This window comes from Artibeus jamaicensis, unplaced genomic scaffold (genome assembly GCF_021234435.1).
Source record: "Artibeus jamaicensis isolate MK-2021 breed Jamaican fruit bat unplaced genomic scaffold, CSHL_Jam_final contig_3197, whole genome shotgun sequence".
Lineage (NCBI taxonomy): Eukaryota > Metazoa > Chordata > Mammalia > Chiroptera > Phyllostomidae > Artibeus > Artibeus jamaicensis.
Genome location: NW_026521752.1, coordinates 166,110 through 183,579, shown reverse-complemented (window position 1 = coordinate 183,579; position 17,470 = coordinate 166,110). Strand labels below are relative to the sequence as shown.

General features: G+C 41.9%; 1 protein-coding gene across 6 annotated transcripts in view; it reads right to left on the bottom strand.

Moving 5' to 3' along the window:
* Window positions 1–9,642, bottom strand: part of CLYBL (citramalyl-CoA lyase) — a 322,476-nt gene extending 312,834 nt beyond the window's left edge. For 2 of the 6 annotated variants that reach the window (XM_053663520.1, XM_053663523.1), the window contains exon 1: window positions 9,557–9,642. Coding sequence is in view for 2 of the 6 variants with exons in the window: in XM_053663518.1 (XP_053519493.1) it covers window positions 9,557–9,618 (62 nt within the window). In the remaining 4 variants the exon portion in view is untranslated. The remainder of the gene's footprint in view (window positions 1–9,556) is intronic. The other 4 variants (XM_053663518.1, XM_053663519.1, XM_053663521.1 and 1 more) reach the window with 3 other exon arrangements.
* Window positions 9,643–17,470: the final 7,828 nt, after the last annotated feature.

Genomic DNA, 17,470 nt, shown 5'->3' with positions numbered 1-17,470 from the left:
AAAGCAGGCTGCAATCCAAGTATCCCTTTCTGGAGGGTGATTTGACAACAAGCATTAAAAGGCTTAAAATATCCATACTCTTTGACCCAGCAAGTTCACATGCAGAAATTTACCTCGATGTATGTAAGTAAGGGTAGCCAGATTTGGGTCTAGGAACATTTATCCCTGCATGTTTTAAAATGAAAAACTCAGAAATAAACTAAATGAACAACTGTCCAGAAAGTAACCAGGTGTGTTATATGAAAAATAGAGACAGTTTTTGAAGAAGATACAAGAAACATTGTACATAGGACAATGATGCCTTGGTCCCCTTCAGAGTAGGCAACTTGGAACCTCACATAGTTCTTCCAGCATCTCTTCCACTGTTCAAAACGCTCTGCAAAATCCTTTGTTGGAATTGCCATCAGTGGCCCTATCATATTTTTCTGAATCTCATCAGTGGTCTGAAATCTCTTCCCTTTCAAAGGTGACTTAAGTTTTGGAAAAAGCCAGAAGTTACAGGGTGCCAAATCTGGGCTGTAGGGTGGCTGAGTCACCTGGATGATTTGATATTTTGACACAAAATATCAATGTCTCTGAATGGGACATGATGCATGAGCAGGTGCATTGTCATGATGAAGTTGCCAATCACCAGTTGCCATAGCAGCGGCTGTTTCGTCATATTGCCTCTCTCTACGGATGAAGCACATTGAGGTAGTACTCTCTATTAACTGTTTGGCCTGGAGGGGTGTACTTGTGATGGACAACACCTTCTTAATCAAAAAACATGGTTAACATGGCCTTGATCTTTGCTGCAATTTTGCTGTGCCTTCTTCAGGCACGAAGAACAAGAAGACTTCCATTGGGACAACTGGGCCTTCATTTCTGGACCATAGACCTATGATTCATCTACAGTTATGACCTTCTTGAGGAAATCTGGTTCATTAGTAGTGGTTTGAATCAAGTCATTAGCAACTACAGCACGATGTTCCTTCTTCTCTGATAGCAGAAGCCTTGGAATGAATTTTGCCATGACACTGTTTCATGACAAGATCCTATGCCAAAATTTTGGACACAGTGGTCTTTGGAATCCCCAGATCAGCTTCTAGTTCTTGTATTGGCAGTTTCTGATCTTTGTTCTTTGCAGCCCGTACATGTTCAACAGATTATTGACCATCTCTCAAGCATTTGTGCCACACTCATTGCATTGTCCCCAAAGGCCTTCTGAATCATCTGAACAGTTTCCACAGAGGGATATTCAACTTTCACCCTCACTGCTTCCAGTCTTCCCTGATTTAGTCTCTACCCTCTGCATCCCTCTTCTCCAATGTCTATCCTCCCTTTGGCTCCCTTCCTTACTTTCTTCCTTTAATGGCCTCACAGTAGTACAGAAGGACAGCAGTGGTTGTCGCTACAACCTCAGGAGGCTTCAAAAATGAGGCCAGCCCTACAAAAGGGCCTACCAGAAACCCATCAAAGCTCCTTCACACCACTTACCACAGCCCAACTGGCTCCTCACATACTGTCCCTTACTGTTTACCCAGGTGCTTAGCTTGTATTTGTCATCGCTCTAAACTGTCTTCACCTGTTTTTTTTTTTTCCTTTTCCCTACTTCCTAAGCTGACACTGTCCAGCAACAGGCAGATCCTTAGCAAATTTCTTCCTGCCACCTCTGAACATACACAGTCACTGGGCCCTTCTCCTTTCAAAGCTTAGTAATTAGAAATTAATTACTCTAGAAAATAGAGTATCAAGATAAGAAGGAAAAACAGATTACAGGTATCATAAATCTTGCAAAATTTGCTACAGGCAGCTAAAACAAGATTTTGAGGAAAATTTATTACTAAATGTTTATACTAAAAAAGAAGAAAGGTCTAAAACCAGTTACCTAGAAACTAGAACAAAAGGGGAAATTAAACCCAAAGTGAGCTGAAGATAAGAAATAACAAAGACAGGAACAGAAATCAATGAAATAGGAAACTGAAAACGACAGGGGGAAAAATCAACCAGACAAAAAGATGGTTCTTTAAGAAAGCCAATGAAACTAAAAACTTAGCCAGACGGACAAAATGAAGAGAAAAAAGAATCACCAGTATCAGGTAGAGAGGGCACAACACTACTGACACTATAACCATTAAGAGGAAGATAAGACTAGAGGTGGGAATAAGGGTTAAGTGCAAATGGGCTTGAGAGAGTTTGGGGGAGGATGGAAATTTGGGGGTTAATCTAAAACTGGATTGTGGGCCCTGGTCAGTGTGGCTCAGTTGGTTAAAGCATCATTCCTAAACTGAAGGGTTGCGGATTTGATTGCCGTCAGGGTACGTGCCTAGGTGGGGTTCAATCCCTGGTCCAAGCGTGAATGGGAGGCAGACGGTCAATGTTTCTCTCTCACATTGCTGTTTCTCTTTTTCTCTTTCTCTCTCCCCTCCTCTCTCTCTAAAAGCAATGAAAAAAAGGTCATTGGGCCCTGGCTGGCATAGCTCAGTGGACTGAGCGTGGGCCTGCAAACCACACAGGGTTCGATTCCCAGTCAGGGCACATGTCTGGGTTGCAGGCCAGTTCCCAGCAGGGGACTCACGAGAGGCAACCATGCATTGATGTTTCTCTCCTTCTCTTCCTCTCTCAAGATAAATAAAATCTTAAAAAAAAAAAAAATAGGTCATTGGGTAAGGATAAAAATAAAACAATAAAACTAGACTGTTGTGATGGCTGGGCAACTCTACAAATTTACCAAAGACTATTTAATTCACACTTACAAAGGATAAATTTTAGGGTGTGTAAATTATACTGCCATAAAGCTGTAAAAAACAGAGATAATCATAAACAACTCTATGCTCATAAATTTGACCACTTATATGAAATTGACAAACTTCTTGGAAAAACACAAACTACCAAGATGGATGCACAGGTAGAAACCCTTCACTTCCCTGCACAACCAAAAGGAGGATAACAACCAATCTAAAATCAATAAACAACCAGAAGTGCCATAAAATCAAATTGCATGGAACTCTGACAACCCAGGTATTAAAGAAAAGATCAACCAGAACAACCAGACTGGTAAGAACCTGCAGCGAGGCCATGCAGGCAGGGCAGATTGAGAAAAACCATGGAGACGTGACAGACCGTGGGAGCTGGCCAGCTCAGAGAACCTGAGGTGAGGCAGCGGACCAGGCAGGTGGGACTGGCTGAAGGCAAAACTGAGACTCAGAGTTAACTGTGGACTACAGTGGTTGCCGCGATGGGAGAAATTCCCAGTCTCACTTGAGAGTCCATTGGAAAGTGAGCTAGAGATGAGCAAGCAAGCTGCATTGTTCCTTCTCTGGCCCCTTCCCCACAAACAGCACCACAGCACAGCAAAGTGGGTTGCCCCGCCCTACTGAATACCTAAGGCTCCACCCCCTTAAAACTTACCAGGTGTGCTAAGACAAAGAAATACGGCTCAAATGAAACAACAGAGCAAAGCCTCAGAAAGAGAACTAAGCAATGAGGAGAGACAGCCAACCTATCTGATGGGGAATTTAAAGCCCTGGTAATTAAAATGCTCACAGAACTGATAGAGCTTGGTTGAAAAATGAAAAAAACAAGTAAAAGATACCCAAAATGAAACAAAGCAAAATACTCAGGGAACCAACAGTGACAGGAAGGAAACCAGGACTCAAAACAAAAATTTGGAACAAAAGGGAAAAATAAACATCCAGCTGCAACAGAATGAAGAAACAAGATTTCAAAAAAGTGAAGAAAGACTTATGAACTTCTGAGACAACCTGAAACATTCCAATATCTGATTTACAAGGGTGCCAGAAGCAGAAGAACAACAGTGAGAAATTGAAAAGTTATTTGACCAAATAATGAAGGAAAAATTCCCTAATCTGGCGAAGGAAATAGACTTGTAGGAAGTCCAGGAAGCTCAGAGAGTCCCAAAGAAGTTGGACCCAAAGAGAAACACACCAAGGCATATCATCATTAAGTTATCCAAGATTAAAGATAAAGAGAGAATCTTAAAAGCAGCCAGAGAAAAGGAGACAGTTACCTACAAAGGAGTTTCCATAAAACTATCAGTTGATTTCTTAAAAGAAACCTTGCAGGCAAGAAGGGGCTGGAAAGAAGTATTTCAAGTCATGAAAGGTGAGGACCTACATCCAAGATTACTCTATCTAGCAAAGCTTTCATTTAAAATGGAAGGGCAGATAAAGTGTTTCCCAGATAAGGTCAAGTTAAAGGAGTTCATCATCACCAAGCCCTTACTATACAAAATGTTAAAGGGACTTATCTAAGAAAAAGAAGATAAAAAATATGAACAATGAAATGACAACAAACTCACAACTCTCAACAAATGAACCTAGAAGAAAGCAAAAACAATGAAAACAAAAACTAAGCAAACAGCCCTGGCTGGTGTAGCTCAGTGGATTGAGCACAGGCCTGCAAACTAAATAACCGCGGTTCGATTCCCAGTCAGGGCACATGCCTGGGTTGCAGGCCAGTTCCCAGCAGGGGATGCACGAGAAGCAACCATACATTGATATTTCTCTCTCTCTCTCTCCTTCCCTTCCCTTCTAAAGATAAATAAATTAATTAATTTAAAAAATAAATAAAGCTCATGTTTTTTTAAAAAACTAAGCAAACAACTACAACAGGAACAGAATCAGAGAAATGGATATCACATGGAGGAAGTTCAGTGGGGAGGGAGAAGGAAGGAATAAGGAGTAAAAGGTAAAGGGAAGAAAAAGCATAATTAGTAGGTATAAAATAGATAGGGAGAGAGAAAAAATGGTATAGGAACAGACAACTCAAAGAACTTATATGTACAAGCCACGGACCTGAACTAAAGGGGGAGGAATGCTGAAAGGCTGGGGGGGCAGGGTGGAGGAGTATAAAGGGGGTAAAATTGGGAACACTGATAGCATAATCAATTAAAAAAACTTTATAAATGAAAATTTAAATAAGAACTAGGTAATCTAAATTTGTGGTTTAAATTAAAGAAGACTACAGGCACAAACACTTAAGGAAAAAATATTACCCATTCTACACAAAACAGAAAAGAGAGAAGGAAAGAACACTCTTCATTGTATTCCATTTGGCCATCATTACCTGGATATCAAACGCAAACCAAGACAGTACAAGAAAACTATATTCTAATTTTTTGTGAGGATAGATGCAAATATTTTAAATAATATTTTAGCACGTATAACCCAACGATATATAAAAATAATACATTATGATCAAGTGGAATTTATTCCTGGAATGCAAGGTTGGCATAACTTTAAAAATTATCAATCTAATTCACCATACTAACACACTAAAGAAGAAAAGCTCTATAATCATCACAACGGATATAGGAAAAACATTTTATAAATTCAGATCCATTCTTTTTTTCTTAATTGAATTTACTGGGGTGATACTGGTTCACAAAATCATATAGGTCGCAAGTGTACAACTCAATAAAACATCATCTGACTTCCAGCCAAGACGGAGGCATAGGTAGACATACTGTGCCTCCTCGCACAACCAAAAGGACAACAAATTTAAAAACAAAAAACTACCAGAACTGACAGGAAATCAAACTGTATGGAAGTCTGACAACCAAGGAACTAAAGAAGAAACATTCACACGGGCTAGTAGGAGGGGCAGAGACAGGCAGCCAGGCGGAGAGGATTTGTGGCAAAGCTGTGGCTGGCGGACCTAGGGACGTGGTGGATTGCAGGCCCAGCGGTCCCACATTCTCGTGCAGATAAACCAGCAAGAACCACTAGGGAGTGAGATAGACTGAGCAACCCAGGGTTCCACTTTGACTCAAACCTTTGACTGAAAACACCTGGGGGAGTTGAGGCAGCAGCAGAAGAAACTCCTAGTCTCACAGGAGAGTTCACTAGAGAGACCCACAGGGTCCTAGAATGTGAACAAATCAACCACCCGGAATCAGCACCAGAAGGGCCCAATTTGACTGTGGGTAGTGGGGGAAGTGACTGAAAGCCAGCAGAGAGTGGAGCAAGCAGCACTGCTCCCACTCAAACCCCTCCCCCACAAACAGCATCACAACGTGACGTGGGTTGCCCCACCCTGGCGAATAACTAAAGCTCTGCCCCTTACTACATAACAGACGTACTGAGACAAAAAAAAAAAACATATATATATATATATATGACCCAAATGAAAGAAAAAATCAAATCTCTAGAAAAAATACAACTAAGCAACAAAGAGATAGCCAACCTATCAGATGCACAGTTCAAAACACTGCTAATCAGGATGCTCACAGAATTGGTTGAACGTGGTGGCAAATTAGACAAAAAAATGCAGACTATGCTAAGTGAAATAAAGAAAAATGTACAGGGAATCAAGAGTGACGGGAAGGCAACCAGAAGTCAAATCAACGGTGTGGACCAGAAGGAAGAAAGAAACATTCAACAAGAACAGAATGAAGAAACAAGAATTCAAAAAAAATGAGAAGAGGCTTAGGAATCTCCAGGACATCTTTAAATATTCCAACATCTGAATCATAGGAGTACCAGAAGGAGAAGAGGAAGAGCAAGAAATTGAACACTTATTTTCAATTTCTGAAGAAATTTCAATTTCAAATACTGAAGAACTTCCCTAATCTGGCAAAGGAAATAGACTTCCAGGAAGTCCAGGAAGCTGAGAGAGTCCCAAAGACCAAACGAGGAACAGACCAAGGCACAGCATAATTACATTAGCCAAAATTAAAGATAAGGAGAGAATCTTAAAAGCAGCAAGAGAAAAGGAGACAGTTACCTACAAAGGAGTTCCCATAAGACTATCAGCTGATTTCTTAAAAGAAACCTTACAGGCAAGAAGGGGCTAGAAAGAAGTACTCCAAGTCGTGAATGGCAAGGACCTTCATCCAAGATTACTCTATCTGGCAAAGCTTTCATTTAGAATGGAAGGGCAGATAAAGTGCGTCCCAGATAAGATCAAGTTAAAGGAGTTCATCATCACCAAGCCCTTGTTTTATGAAATGTTAAAGGGACTTATTTAAGAAAAAGAAGAGCAAAACTATGAATAGTAAAATGACAACAAACTCACAGTTATTAATAACCAAACCTAAAACAAAAACAACAACAAAAGCAAACTAAGCAAACAACTAGAACAGGAACAGAATTACAGAAATGAAGATCGCATAGAGGGTTATCAGTGGGGGAGTGGGAGAGAGAAAGGGAGAGAGGGGGAAAAGGTACAGAGAATAAGTAGCATAAATGGTATGTAGAAGATAGACAGGGTGAGGTTAAGAATAGTATAGAAAATGTAGAAGCCAAAGAACTTATATATATGACCCATGGACATAAACTAAAGTGGGGAAATGCAGGTGGGAGGGGGTGCACAGGGCAGAAACGAATAAAGGGGGGAAATGGGACAACTGTAATAGCATAATCACTAAAATAAAATAAATAAAAAAAAACAAATATATGAAGCAACCTCACTGGAGGGGATGGGGAAAAAAGGTGCTAACCTAACTTTGGAAATGAGTGGAGCCTGTAACACTAAAGCGAAAGGAACTGCATAGAGCACTATACTCTAGTTGATCAAGTTTTTTACCATGGAGTATTACCTAACAGTTCAGACACTACTGTATGAACATGCTGAAATGTTCAGAACATGCTGAAACAATAAAGTAACTGGATGGTGATGGTGGGAGCCAGGCTTGTCACTGTCAGAAAATTTACAAATCAGCAAAGGGAGGAAGCTAGAATGATTAATGTAGTGATGGATTACAAATGGGGACAATATGAATTCATGTTTAGGTTAATGGAGATACAGATGGTTACTCCACCTTTGTAGATATGTGTATATCTACAAATATTAGTATTTGTAGATATGTGTATATGCATGGGTTACTACTGACATACACACACATATATTTCTTTGCTCTATCAGCTAAGAGAACTTAAAAGAAAATGCACCTCTAGTAATAGCACACGTAGGAGTAAAAAGTTATGCTCCCCCAATTTGAGGGAAAAGTATTTAAATTGAGCAGTGGCCATAGACAGCAACAGGGCTGGAGGCAGGGTAAGCAGAAAGGCATGTAGGACAGCACTGCAACAAGAATAAATGTTGAACTGTTGGGAAGAGAGGTCAGGAACGGTAGGTCCCCAACTGTCAGCTACGGTGCTGACATTCTCTAAAAGCGGAAGGAAGAGCCAGCAGAAGGAGGTCCATTGGCCTGAAGCTGAAGTGCAACCCAACTTGGGTAGAATGAAGACCTAAGGAAACTTTTCCAAGTTAACATTTAGCATGTTTACTTCTTTCATACCTGTGTGTTCTGAAGACCCCAGGATAAAAGGATTTAACTCAGGATGTAGGATCTAGGAAGTGCTCTGCATGAAAGCCTGCTGACATGGCCTTGGTGTGGTGTAGGTGTATTTAAAGTGAACCAGTTGTTAATGGAGGCGAAGAGCATTGTACACTGAGCACCAAGCACCTCAGAAGTAGGTAACTGCATGTGGTCACTGGACCCATTGTTGAAAAGGCCACAAAAGCTGGCCTCTTCACAGGCCAGAAAAGAGAATTTCTGGAAGGATTTGCATACACACAGGAATGGCTCCTCTGGTTCCAGGGGTGATCCCGAGCCCATGAACCAGGCCTGGGTGTAGAAATTGGGAAAGGATGCATATGGCTAGGTGGGTCATGGGACAATGTGAGTCAGGAAGGAGGAAGGAAGCCAAAGTAAAAAGTTCCAGAGCCATAGATGGTTTCTGAGCCTCAGTTTCCTCATAGTTATGAACAAGTCACCCGACTTCACATGCTGGTCAGGGAATCAAATGAGATAACCTACGTTAGGCGAGTACTAGACCAGCGGTTCTCAAAATGTGGTCCGAGGACACCTGGGGGGCGAGAGGAGGGGCAGGTCCCTGAGACCCTTTGAGAGGGTCTATAAGGTCTTTCCTTTTCCAGCTAGTGTCTTCATCTGGGTGAGTTCAGAATTTCTTTGTAAACTTCCTCCAGAACAGCTGATATGAGACTCCAATTGTCTTTTATTAAACCAAAGTTTTAAAAAATAATAAAACCATGCCACTGTCACTTTTTACAGTTATTTTTTCACTGAAGATGTCATTTGTGTTAAAATGTAATGGTTTTTTTATTTTTAAATAAACATTTTAAAATTTGTTTTCATTCCTCATACCGTAAAAATCAAGATACAAGCAAGCAAAAGCTCTTGGGGTCCTCAATAATTTTTGGCGTGTAAAGAACCGAGTCCTTTGCCAAATTTGGGGACCACTGTGCTGAACATATTTATTCATTAGGTGAGCGACCTCTGCGACTAACTCCAGGACTCCTTTTATAAAACATGTGCATTTTCAAGGTTACCATTTGCGAGAGAAGCTAGTTTTGTTTTCAGGGCCTGACAGAATGACTCTCTGCACCCATTTTCCAGGTCCAAGCAAGGGTCCTCCCACAGGTAGATACAGCAGTGGAGGCGACCCTCGCTGGGCGTCGGCGACCTTGGCAGGAAGAGGTCGAGCCGGCGCACGGTAGGCCCCAGTCCTCTAGGACCCCCGGGGCTCCTAGAGGAGCACGAATCGGGAAACCACCTCCAGCCCACCGGGTAGAGGGAGCCTGCACTCACAGCCTCTGCAGCGCCGCCACTGCCGCCCCGCGCACCGCACCTCGCTGCAGACCGAACGCCATCTTTCCAACACAAGCGCCCCGCCCCCGCCCCGCCCGTCCCCACTTCACCCCTCCCCTGCCGCTGGCTCCAAACTACAACTCGAGGTCGCTGCGTCCCTTAACCTTATTACATCCCCGCCCAGCTTACGTCATGGCCTAGCAATCTCTGCGTCAGCAGGTTTCCTCCTTGCCTTCCCTGTCCCTGTCACCAGCGGGACCGAACTTCCTTTCCGACTATGGTAGGCGGAGCCGTGGGCCGGAGTGTATGCCCTCTCTTGAGCAGGTTTTCTAGTGACCGCATGCAACTTTCCCAGTGTTTCAGGGTTTTTGAAGGAGGAATAGACTCACCTTGCGTTTTTGTAGTCAAAAACAGAACACCTTTTCTAGGGATTTCTTGTTAAAAATACTGCCTCAAGAAGTATGAGAGTCACCACGTGCAAGCCTTGGTTTACTGTTAATCCACTGTGGGGTGTGTGTGCATGGAACTGTTACCGAATAAGAGGTCCGAGGGAGGGGAGGGCAATATTTGGCCCACCTAGGGATGCCAAAAACTGCTATAAAACAGGGGCCCCTCCCAAGGACAGAATACTAATATCTACTGGGCTCTTCTGTCTGCTGCCAATTGGAAAGACATCTCAATGCCAGAGATTTGTGAAAAGGAAACAAAATGTTTATTTAATGCTATTTAGGCTCAATGTCACCACTAAAATATCAAAGTCCTTTAGGGTATACACCTACACCCAAACAGCTCCCGCTTCTCCCACTGTCCCAACTCCGGGTACCGTAAATCAAGAAAAGAGCACAGGTCTGTTTCTCAGGCAGCTGGTACCAACAGCTGTGTCACCATGCAGGCTCTCGCGTTAATCCAAAAATCATGTGGCACCCTCTCACGGTCCACTGGCAAGAGTTCTTTGTACCCAGTTCCAGTCAAAGTCTCTCCTGCTTTCCAGGCCACTTGGCCAAAGGGAGCACCCCAAAGCTGCGTGGGCCTCTTCTACCAAAGCTGCAGGTGTCCGCACTCCACCAAAACCATGTGGCTTTCTTCTTCACCTGGCTGCAGGGATCTGCATTCTGGCAAAGCTGCATGGTTTTCCCTTTCACCTGGGCAGTTAGCCCCTCATGTCCCGGAGCCAGTCTTTTCCAAGCTCTCACACCGGCCTTCTCACTCAGGGGCGTAGCCCCTAGTTACATCCAGGGTAGAAGCCACTCCCTTCTCCCTGGCTCAAAACTTGGCCACAGCTATTTAACTTATCTATGAAACCAGTTAAAGGTTATAGATATGTTAAATGACCATTCTAGAGGTTAGCTGCAAAACTGTTGCTATGCAAAACAGCTCTCAATGGCCCTGCTCTATTGGTCCCTTCCTGGGGGGGGGGGGGGAGGTAAGGACATCTTATGTGTCTCTCCAATATTCTTATACACTTTGAATTCTGGACACTATTCCAAATCTTTTTTTGCCCCCCCCCCCCTTGGCTGCACCCTGTATCAGAACGGGCAGCTTCCTGGGCCAAACAAGTGCTTGCTGAAGACGGATCAGCAAACAACTCTGGCCAGGTTTTCAGCAAATACAACTCCTGCTTCATAGTGGAGAAACTGTTTAAGTATTAAAAGAGAATGTATTATTAGCTCTGTGACTTTGGGAAAGTACTACGCTCTTATGCTTCGGTTTCCTCATCTATAAAATGGGACTATGAAATAGTACTTATCTCGTAGGGTTATTATAAGGTTATATTGAGTTAATATACAGATAAAGAGCTTAAAACTTTGATTGGCTCACAGCAAGTGCTCAGTAGGGTTAACTACATCTCATTATTATCATCATATCAATAACTTTCTTAATACTCTTAGTGGCTTCCAGTGGGAAGCATTTAGAGTGAAATTCAAATTCTTCCCTGCAGCCCTGAAGGCTTTGTATGGCTTGGCCTCTACCTGTCTTTCCAATTGTATCTCGCCCTTCCCCTGTCTTCTTTCCACATTTTTAAAAGTTCACTAAACCCCTTCCCACTTCAGGACTTTGGAACATAATGTGTTTTATCTCCAAAACACTCATGGCTACAAATTCTCATCTTCTAGGACATTTACTATACCTGCCACCTGTGCAAAGGGGCCCGTGCAGATGACCCAAACTAAAGTATCACCCCCTCCAGCCCCACTGTGAATCAACTTCACTGCCACAGCAACCTGATCATTTCCATCACAGCCCTCACCACAATGTTTATTCCTGTATTTGTGAATTTACTTTCTTATTGCTTTCCCTGCAGTAGAAGAAATAGTAGTTCCTTCCACGGGAGGGAAATGTCAATCAGGTGGGCTTATGGGGTGTATTATTATCATTTAGGGGCAGTGCTGGGAAGGTGCAGGCAGTCCCCGCACATCCCACTTAAAAACACTGTTAGTGTTCTGGTTTAGAAACACCAGCTACTGGATTAGACTGTGAGCATTTTGAGAACAGGGAGCTGGTGTATCTTGTTGTTGCTCTATGTCCCTGGCTCAGTGATAGGTAAAAATGTTCTACCAGCCTTGTTGTAATTCTGAGAACTGCCATATGAGTAGTTTTCTTTATTAAGAATGCCCCTACCCTTAAGGCTTATTTGTTAACTGATTCAATTTCTTTAAAATTCTTCTTGAAAAAAACTATAGCTGTTCCCATTCTCACCACACTGTTGTTATTTTACTGAGCTTCTTCTCAAGATAACAAGCTAGTAGGTTTTAAGAATCGTTTTCTAATGTTTGGTATATTTTAAATACAGCTTTATAAAACATTATCTACGTAGAGTGTGGATTTCTCTGTGGACTGTGGATTTCTCTGTGGAGGCTGTTTCCAGACCTTATAGAAAAAAGAATCCAGAGTTTCTCCTTTGAGACTAGTCAAATCTGTCTTACTCACTGTCCCCCAAAATGAAAAGAAAATAAAGTATATTTGCCCCATGGGTATTTTAAAAAATCATATAAAATTTATCACAGTGAATAATTTAATGAGACCCAATTACCCTGTTGAGTTAAGCAATCTGATGGGGTAAGAACCAGGCAGGAATCTGGGAAAAAAAGATAGGAGCCAGAAATATCATACCTCTACAGCAAAATGGATTTGGGGTGGTGATGATGGGTACTAGAAAAATCACCCAACACTGATAATTGTTGACACTCAGTGAGGAGTACATGAGGTAAATGGGATTTATTGTGTGTTCCTCGATTTTGTACATGTTGGAGAATATTCTTAATAAAAAATTGAACTGAGCATGGGCTGTGAACCAAAGGGTCGCCGGTTCGATTTCCAGTCAGGGCACATGCCTGGGTTGCAGGCCAGGTCACCAGTGGGGGCCACATGAGAGGCAACCACACATTGATGTTTCTCTCCCTCTCTTTCTCCCTCTCTTCCCCTCTCTCTAAAAGAAAATAAATAAAAAATTTTAAATATATGAAAATTGAAAACACCAGTGCCAGGAAAACAAGTTCCCATAACTCTAGCTGTATAAACTAGTGGGGGTTGGGACAGCAGAAGAAACTTCAGGATTCCCAGAGGTACCCTTTTAAAGAGCCTCAACGGACTTAGATTTACGCAGACTCACTACCTCTGGACTACAGCACCAGGCCAACAGCTAGTAGGGCACCAGTGGCATATGGTGGAAAATGAAGTGTCTAGCATCATGGGCAAGTGCTGGAAGACAGCTTCCTCCCAGACAAAACTTCAGAGGCCAAGCAGTGGCCATTGTCCCTTTTCTGAGTCCTCCACCACACAGAGCCACAGAGTGGTAACACTATATCTGAGACTCTATCAACCTGATTCACATGATTTGCCCTGATCTGGCTATTACCTAAGGCTCCACTGTATCCAACTTACTGGTGCGCTTTTCTACAATAGACCATGCTGCTAAGGAAGCACCTATGTGGAAACAAACACAGGGAGGCTGCCAAAAGGAGAGAAAGAAATATGGCCCAAATGAAAGAACAAAACGAAACTCCAGAAAAAGAACTAAGCAAAATGGAAATAAGCAATCTATCAGATGCAGTGTTCAAAACACTCATTATTAGGATGCTCTAGGAACTCACTAGGTAATTCAATAGCATAAAAAAGACCCAGGCAAAAATGAAGTTTACACTAAATGAAATAAAGAACAATTTACAGGGAACTGAGAGTGGAATGGATGAAGCTGAGAATCAAATCAATGGTTTGGAACAAAAGGAAGGAAAAAACACTCAATCAGAAGAGCAAGAAAAAGAAAAAGATAGGCTAAGGAATCTCTGAGACAAGTTCAAACGCACCAACATTCGAATCACAAGGGTGCCAGAAGAAGAAGAAAAGAACAAAAAATTGAAAATGTATTGGGAAAAAATAATGAAAAAAAAAACTTCCCTAATTTGGCAAAGGAAATAGACATACAAGTCCAGAAAGCGCAGAGCGTCCGACACAAGATGGACACAAAGAGGACCATACTAAGACACATCATAATTAAAACCTCAAAGGCTAAAGATAAAGGGAGAATCTTAAAAGCAGCAAGCAAAAAGCAGAGAGTTACCTACAAAGGAGTTCCCATAAGACCGTCAGCTGATGTTTCAAAATAAACTTTGTAGGCTAGTGAGGACTGGCAAGAAATATTCAAAGTGATGAAAAAGCAAGGACCTACATCCTAGATTACTTTATCCAGCAAAGCTATCATTTAGAATGAAAGGGCAGATAAAGTGTTTCCCATGAAGGTAAAGCTAAAGAGGTTCATTGTCACCAAGTTCTTATTATGTGAAATGTTAAAGGACCTTATTTAAGAAAAGGAAAAAGGTCAAAACTAAAATGGCAATAAATTCACAACTATTAACAATTGAATCTAAAAGACAAACTAAGCAAACAGAGTGGAAATAGAATCATAGCTATGGAAATCATTTGGAGGGTTATTGGGGGTAGAAGGAGGGAAAAGGTGCAGGGATTAAGAATTACAAATTGGTAGGTACGGAATAGGCGGGGATGTTAAGAACAGTATAGGAAATGGAGAAGCCAAAGAACTTATATGCATGGCCCATGGCCATGAACTAAGGGAGAATTACCAGAGGAAATGGGGGTACCAGGTGTAGGGAGGCAAAGGGGGAAAATTGGGACAACTGTAATAGCATAATCAATAAAATATATTTAAAAATTGAAAACAAAATCAATTCAACTAATGCTTTGCATATAAAGAGCCAAAGGCAAATTTACCCAGAGCCATTACAGGTTAGGCCTCAGAGCCCTGGTTTGCACTGGCTCCTTCCTAGTACCCATCAATGTGTTCACAAGGTCATTTGTTTTTGTAAACCGTACAAAGTGAGATATTTTAAATGCCAATGGTAAGATGCTCTGTCTGCCTATTCTGACTTTCCCTCTCGCAAACTTCTTTTGTGTTTGGTGGCATTGGAATGGCTGCAGCATTTTGGGGATCCAACAAGTAAGAAATTGAACTGGGATATATTTGGTTTAGTTTTAGTAGAATATGTTCGTGTGATTTGCAGTCACTTCCCAGTTTAGTTATTATCAGTCCTGGGTTAGAAATGGCTTACAGGAATGCTACTAGCCACTGTGCTGACTCACCTGCATAAATGTATTAAAGGTCAGAGGTGATGTTCCAATAACAATGTGCCCCCTAGGGCACCTGGCACCAGAAGTAAAAGAGAAACAAAGTTTGAAATGTATGGCAGCTGAGACCAATTGTGGAAAATTCTTCTAGTCATCAGGTATATAAAATTGCAAACAGAGAGTTTCATTTTTGTCTATGTCTGGTCAACACAGAAGCTCTCTCCTGTCTGGAATACACTCTAATAGCATTGTAATGGATTTCACATTGTGCTCCGGCCCGCAGAGCAGTCAACTGGAGCTCGACCACCTACCTAGAACAAATGGGTTGGGGGGGACAAGAGGCGCGAAGAATGGCAGCAAGACAAAAGATTCTGATCAAGCTGCAAACTTTATTTTTCCGAACTGGGTATATATATAGGGGGGGAGGGAGAGATTAAGTTGCTTGCTATTGGCTAGCTTGAGACAAAGAAGGGCCCGCTTATTGGTTACTTGGGTGCAACTGGTACTCGTGGACCTCATGTGCCTGTAGCCGATTGGCTTGTGGAGTGCATAGGTTCCTGTAATCAACGCAATGTTTTTAGCTAGAAGCCAAGTGTAAGGTTTCCAACAACATTGGAGAACCACTTCTCCCAGAATTTCCTTGCCTGTGTGGGTCCAGATACTAGTTGTTCACAAGAGACATTTGCATAAAATCTGAAAGGTGTAAGTGAAGCAGCAGGTCCACATGGGGAGTTCGGCACCATAGCCACATGCTCATGTGTGCCTCTTGATCTGTGGGCTCACCCCATTGGCAAGGGGCAGTCGGTGTTAACTTCCTTTCGAGATTGTTTACAGATCTTTTTACTTTACATTCATATCTATTTATATCTACCATTTAAAAAAAATGCAGAGAGTCACACTTATTGACATGATTCCTGACCTCCAGAAGCTATTAGAATGAAATTCTGACACATTCTACAACATGGATGAACAATATTGAGGACATCATGCTAAGTTAAATAAGCCAGGCACACACACCTAAATACTATATGATTCCACTTATTTGAGTTTCCTAGAGTAGTCAAATGCATAGACACAGAAGGAGAATCGGGATTGCCAGTGCTGGGGAGGGGGAATTGGGGAGTTATTGCTTAATGGGTACAGAGTTTCAGTTCCAAGATGAAAAGTTCTGGAGATGGATGGTATGATGGATGCACAACACTGTGAATGTACTTAATGCCATTGAACTGTACATTTCACATGGTTAAAATAGTAAGTTTGATGTTATATATATTTTATCACATATAAAAAAGATTTTAAAAAGAAGCTATCAGTCTAGTGAAAGAGGCAGACAGCTAAGTAGGAAAAATGGGTGGTTTCTGAAGTCTACTTGTCGACATGGGGAAGGGGTATATAAAAGCAAAAAGGTTGCTACCTACCATTCCTTCTGTGTGAGAGGGGCAGGGAGACCAGGGGGATTTGCAGAGAAGGGGACAGCCACCAGGGATAGGGAAAATGACTCAGAAAATATTTGGGGAAGAGAAGAGCAAGTAGAGAGAACACAGAAGCTGAAGGGACTGTCTGGGGCCAGACTGTAAACACCTGAGTGCTCAAGTTTCAGCCCCAGTTGCCCTAAAATATACAGGTCTTAATAGAAATGTGTTACACAGTTACTCACACTGTTAATCTTAGAAATACAGTATTGTGCTTTTGTACTGGCTCAGCTACACTTTTAGGAAATAGTCACACCCAAGGAGATATTGGGTAAAAAATCTAATCAACCCACGGTTTACTGTAACCTTTTAAATAATTTAAAGTCTAAATAACTTAAATAAACATTTAAAACAGTTAATGACTTGGAAAATAAAGCTACATTATTCTTTCATTATAAACACCAAAGGCTCTTCATCATAATCTATTTTTTCCTTCCTTTTGGTGTCTGGTAGGTTATTTTCATCAAAGTTCTCAAAGACTGACTGGCCGGAGTCACTGATTTAAGACTTCAGAATGTTGCACTTAGAAAGAGGCACCTAGAAAGTGGAATGATTTTTCAATAGCAACATAGCTAGAACTACCGTCTGAAATTACCCATCCCTCCTGCTGCTCTGATACAAAACCCTCCGAACCGCTCCTAGCAGGAGCTGGCTTTGATACCTCAGACGACTATGTCTGGCCTTCTTGGGGAGAGGAAGAGACTGTCTCTCAAATTTAGACCAAGTTCAGAATAACTAGCAGCCACGTTGTGGCCCTGAACCTTGCTTTTCTATAAACTGTGGAAGTTAGACTAGCTAACCTGAAATTTCCTTCAGGCTTCCTGGTACTGATTGTATAACAGATTCCTCTTCAATCTCAGCC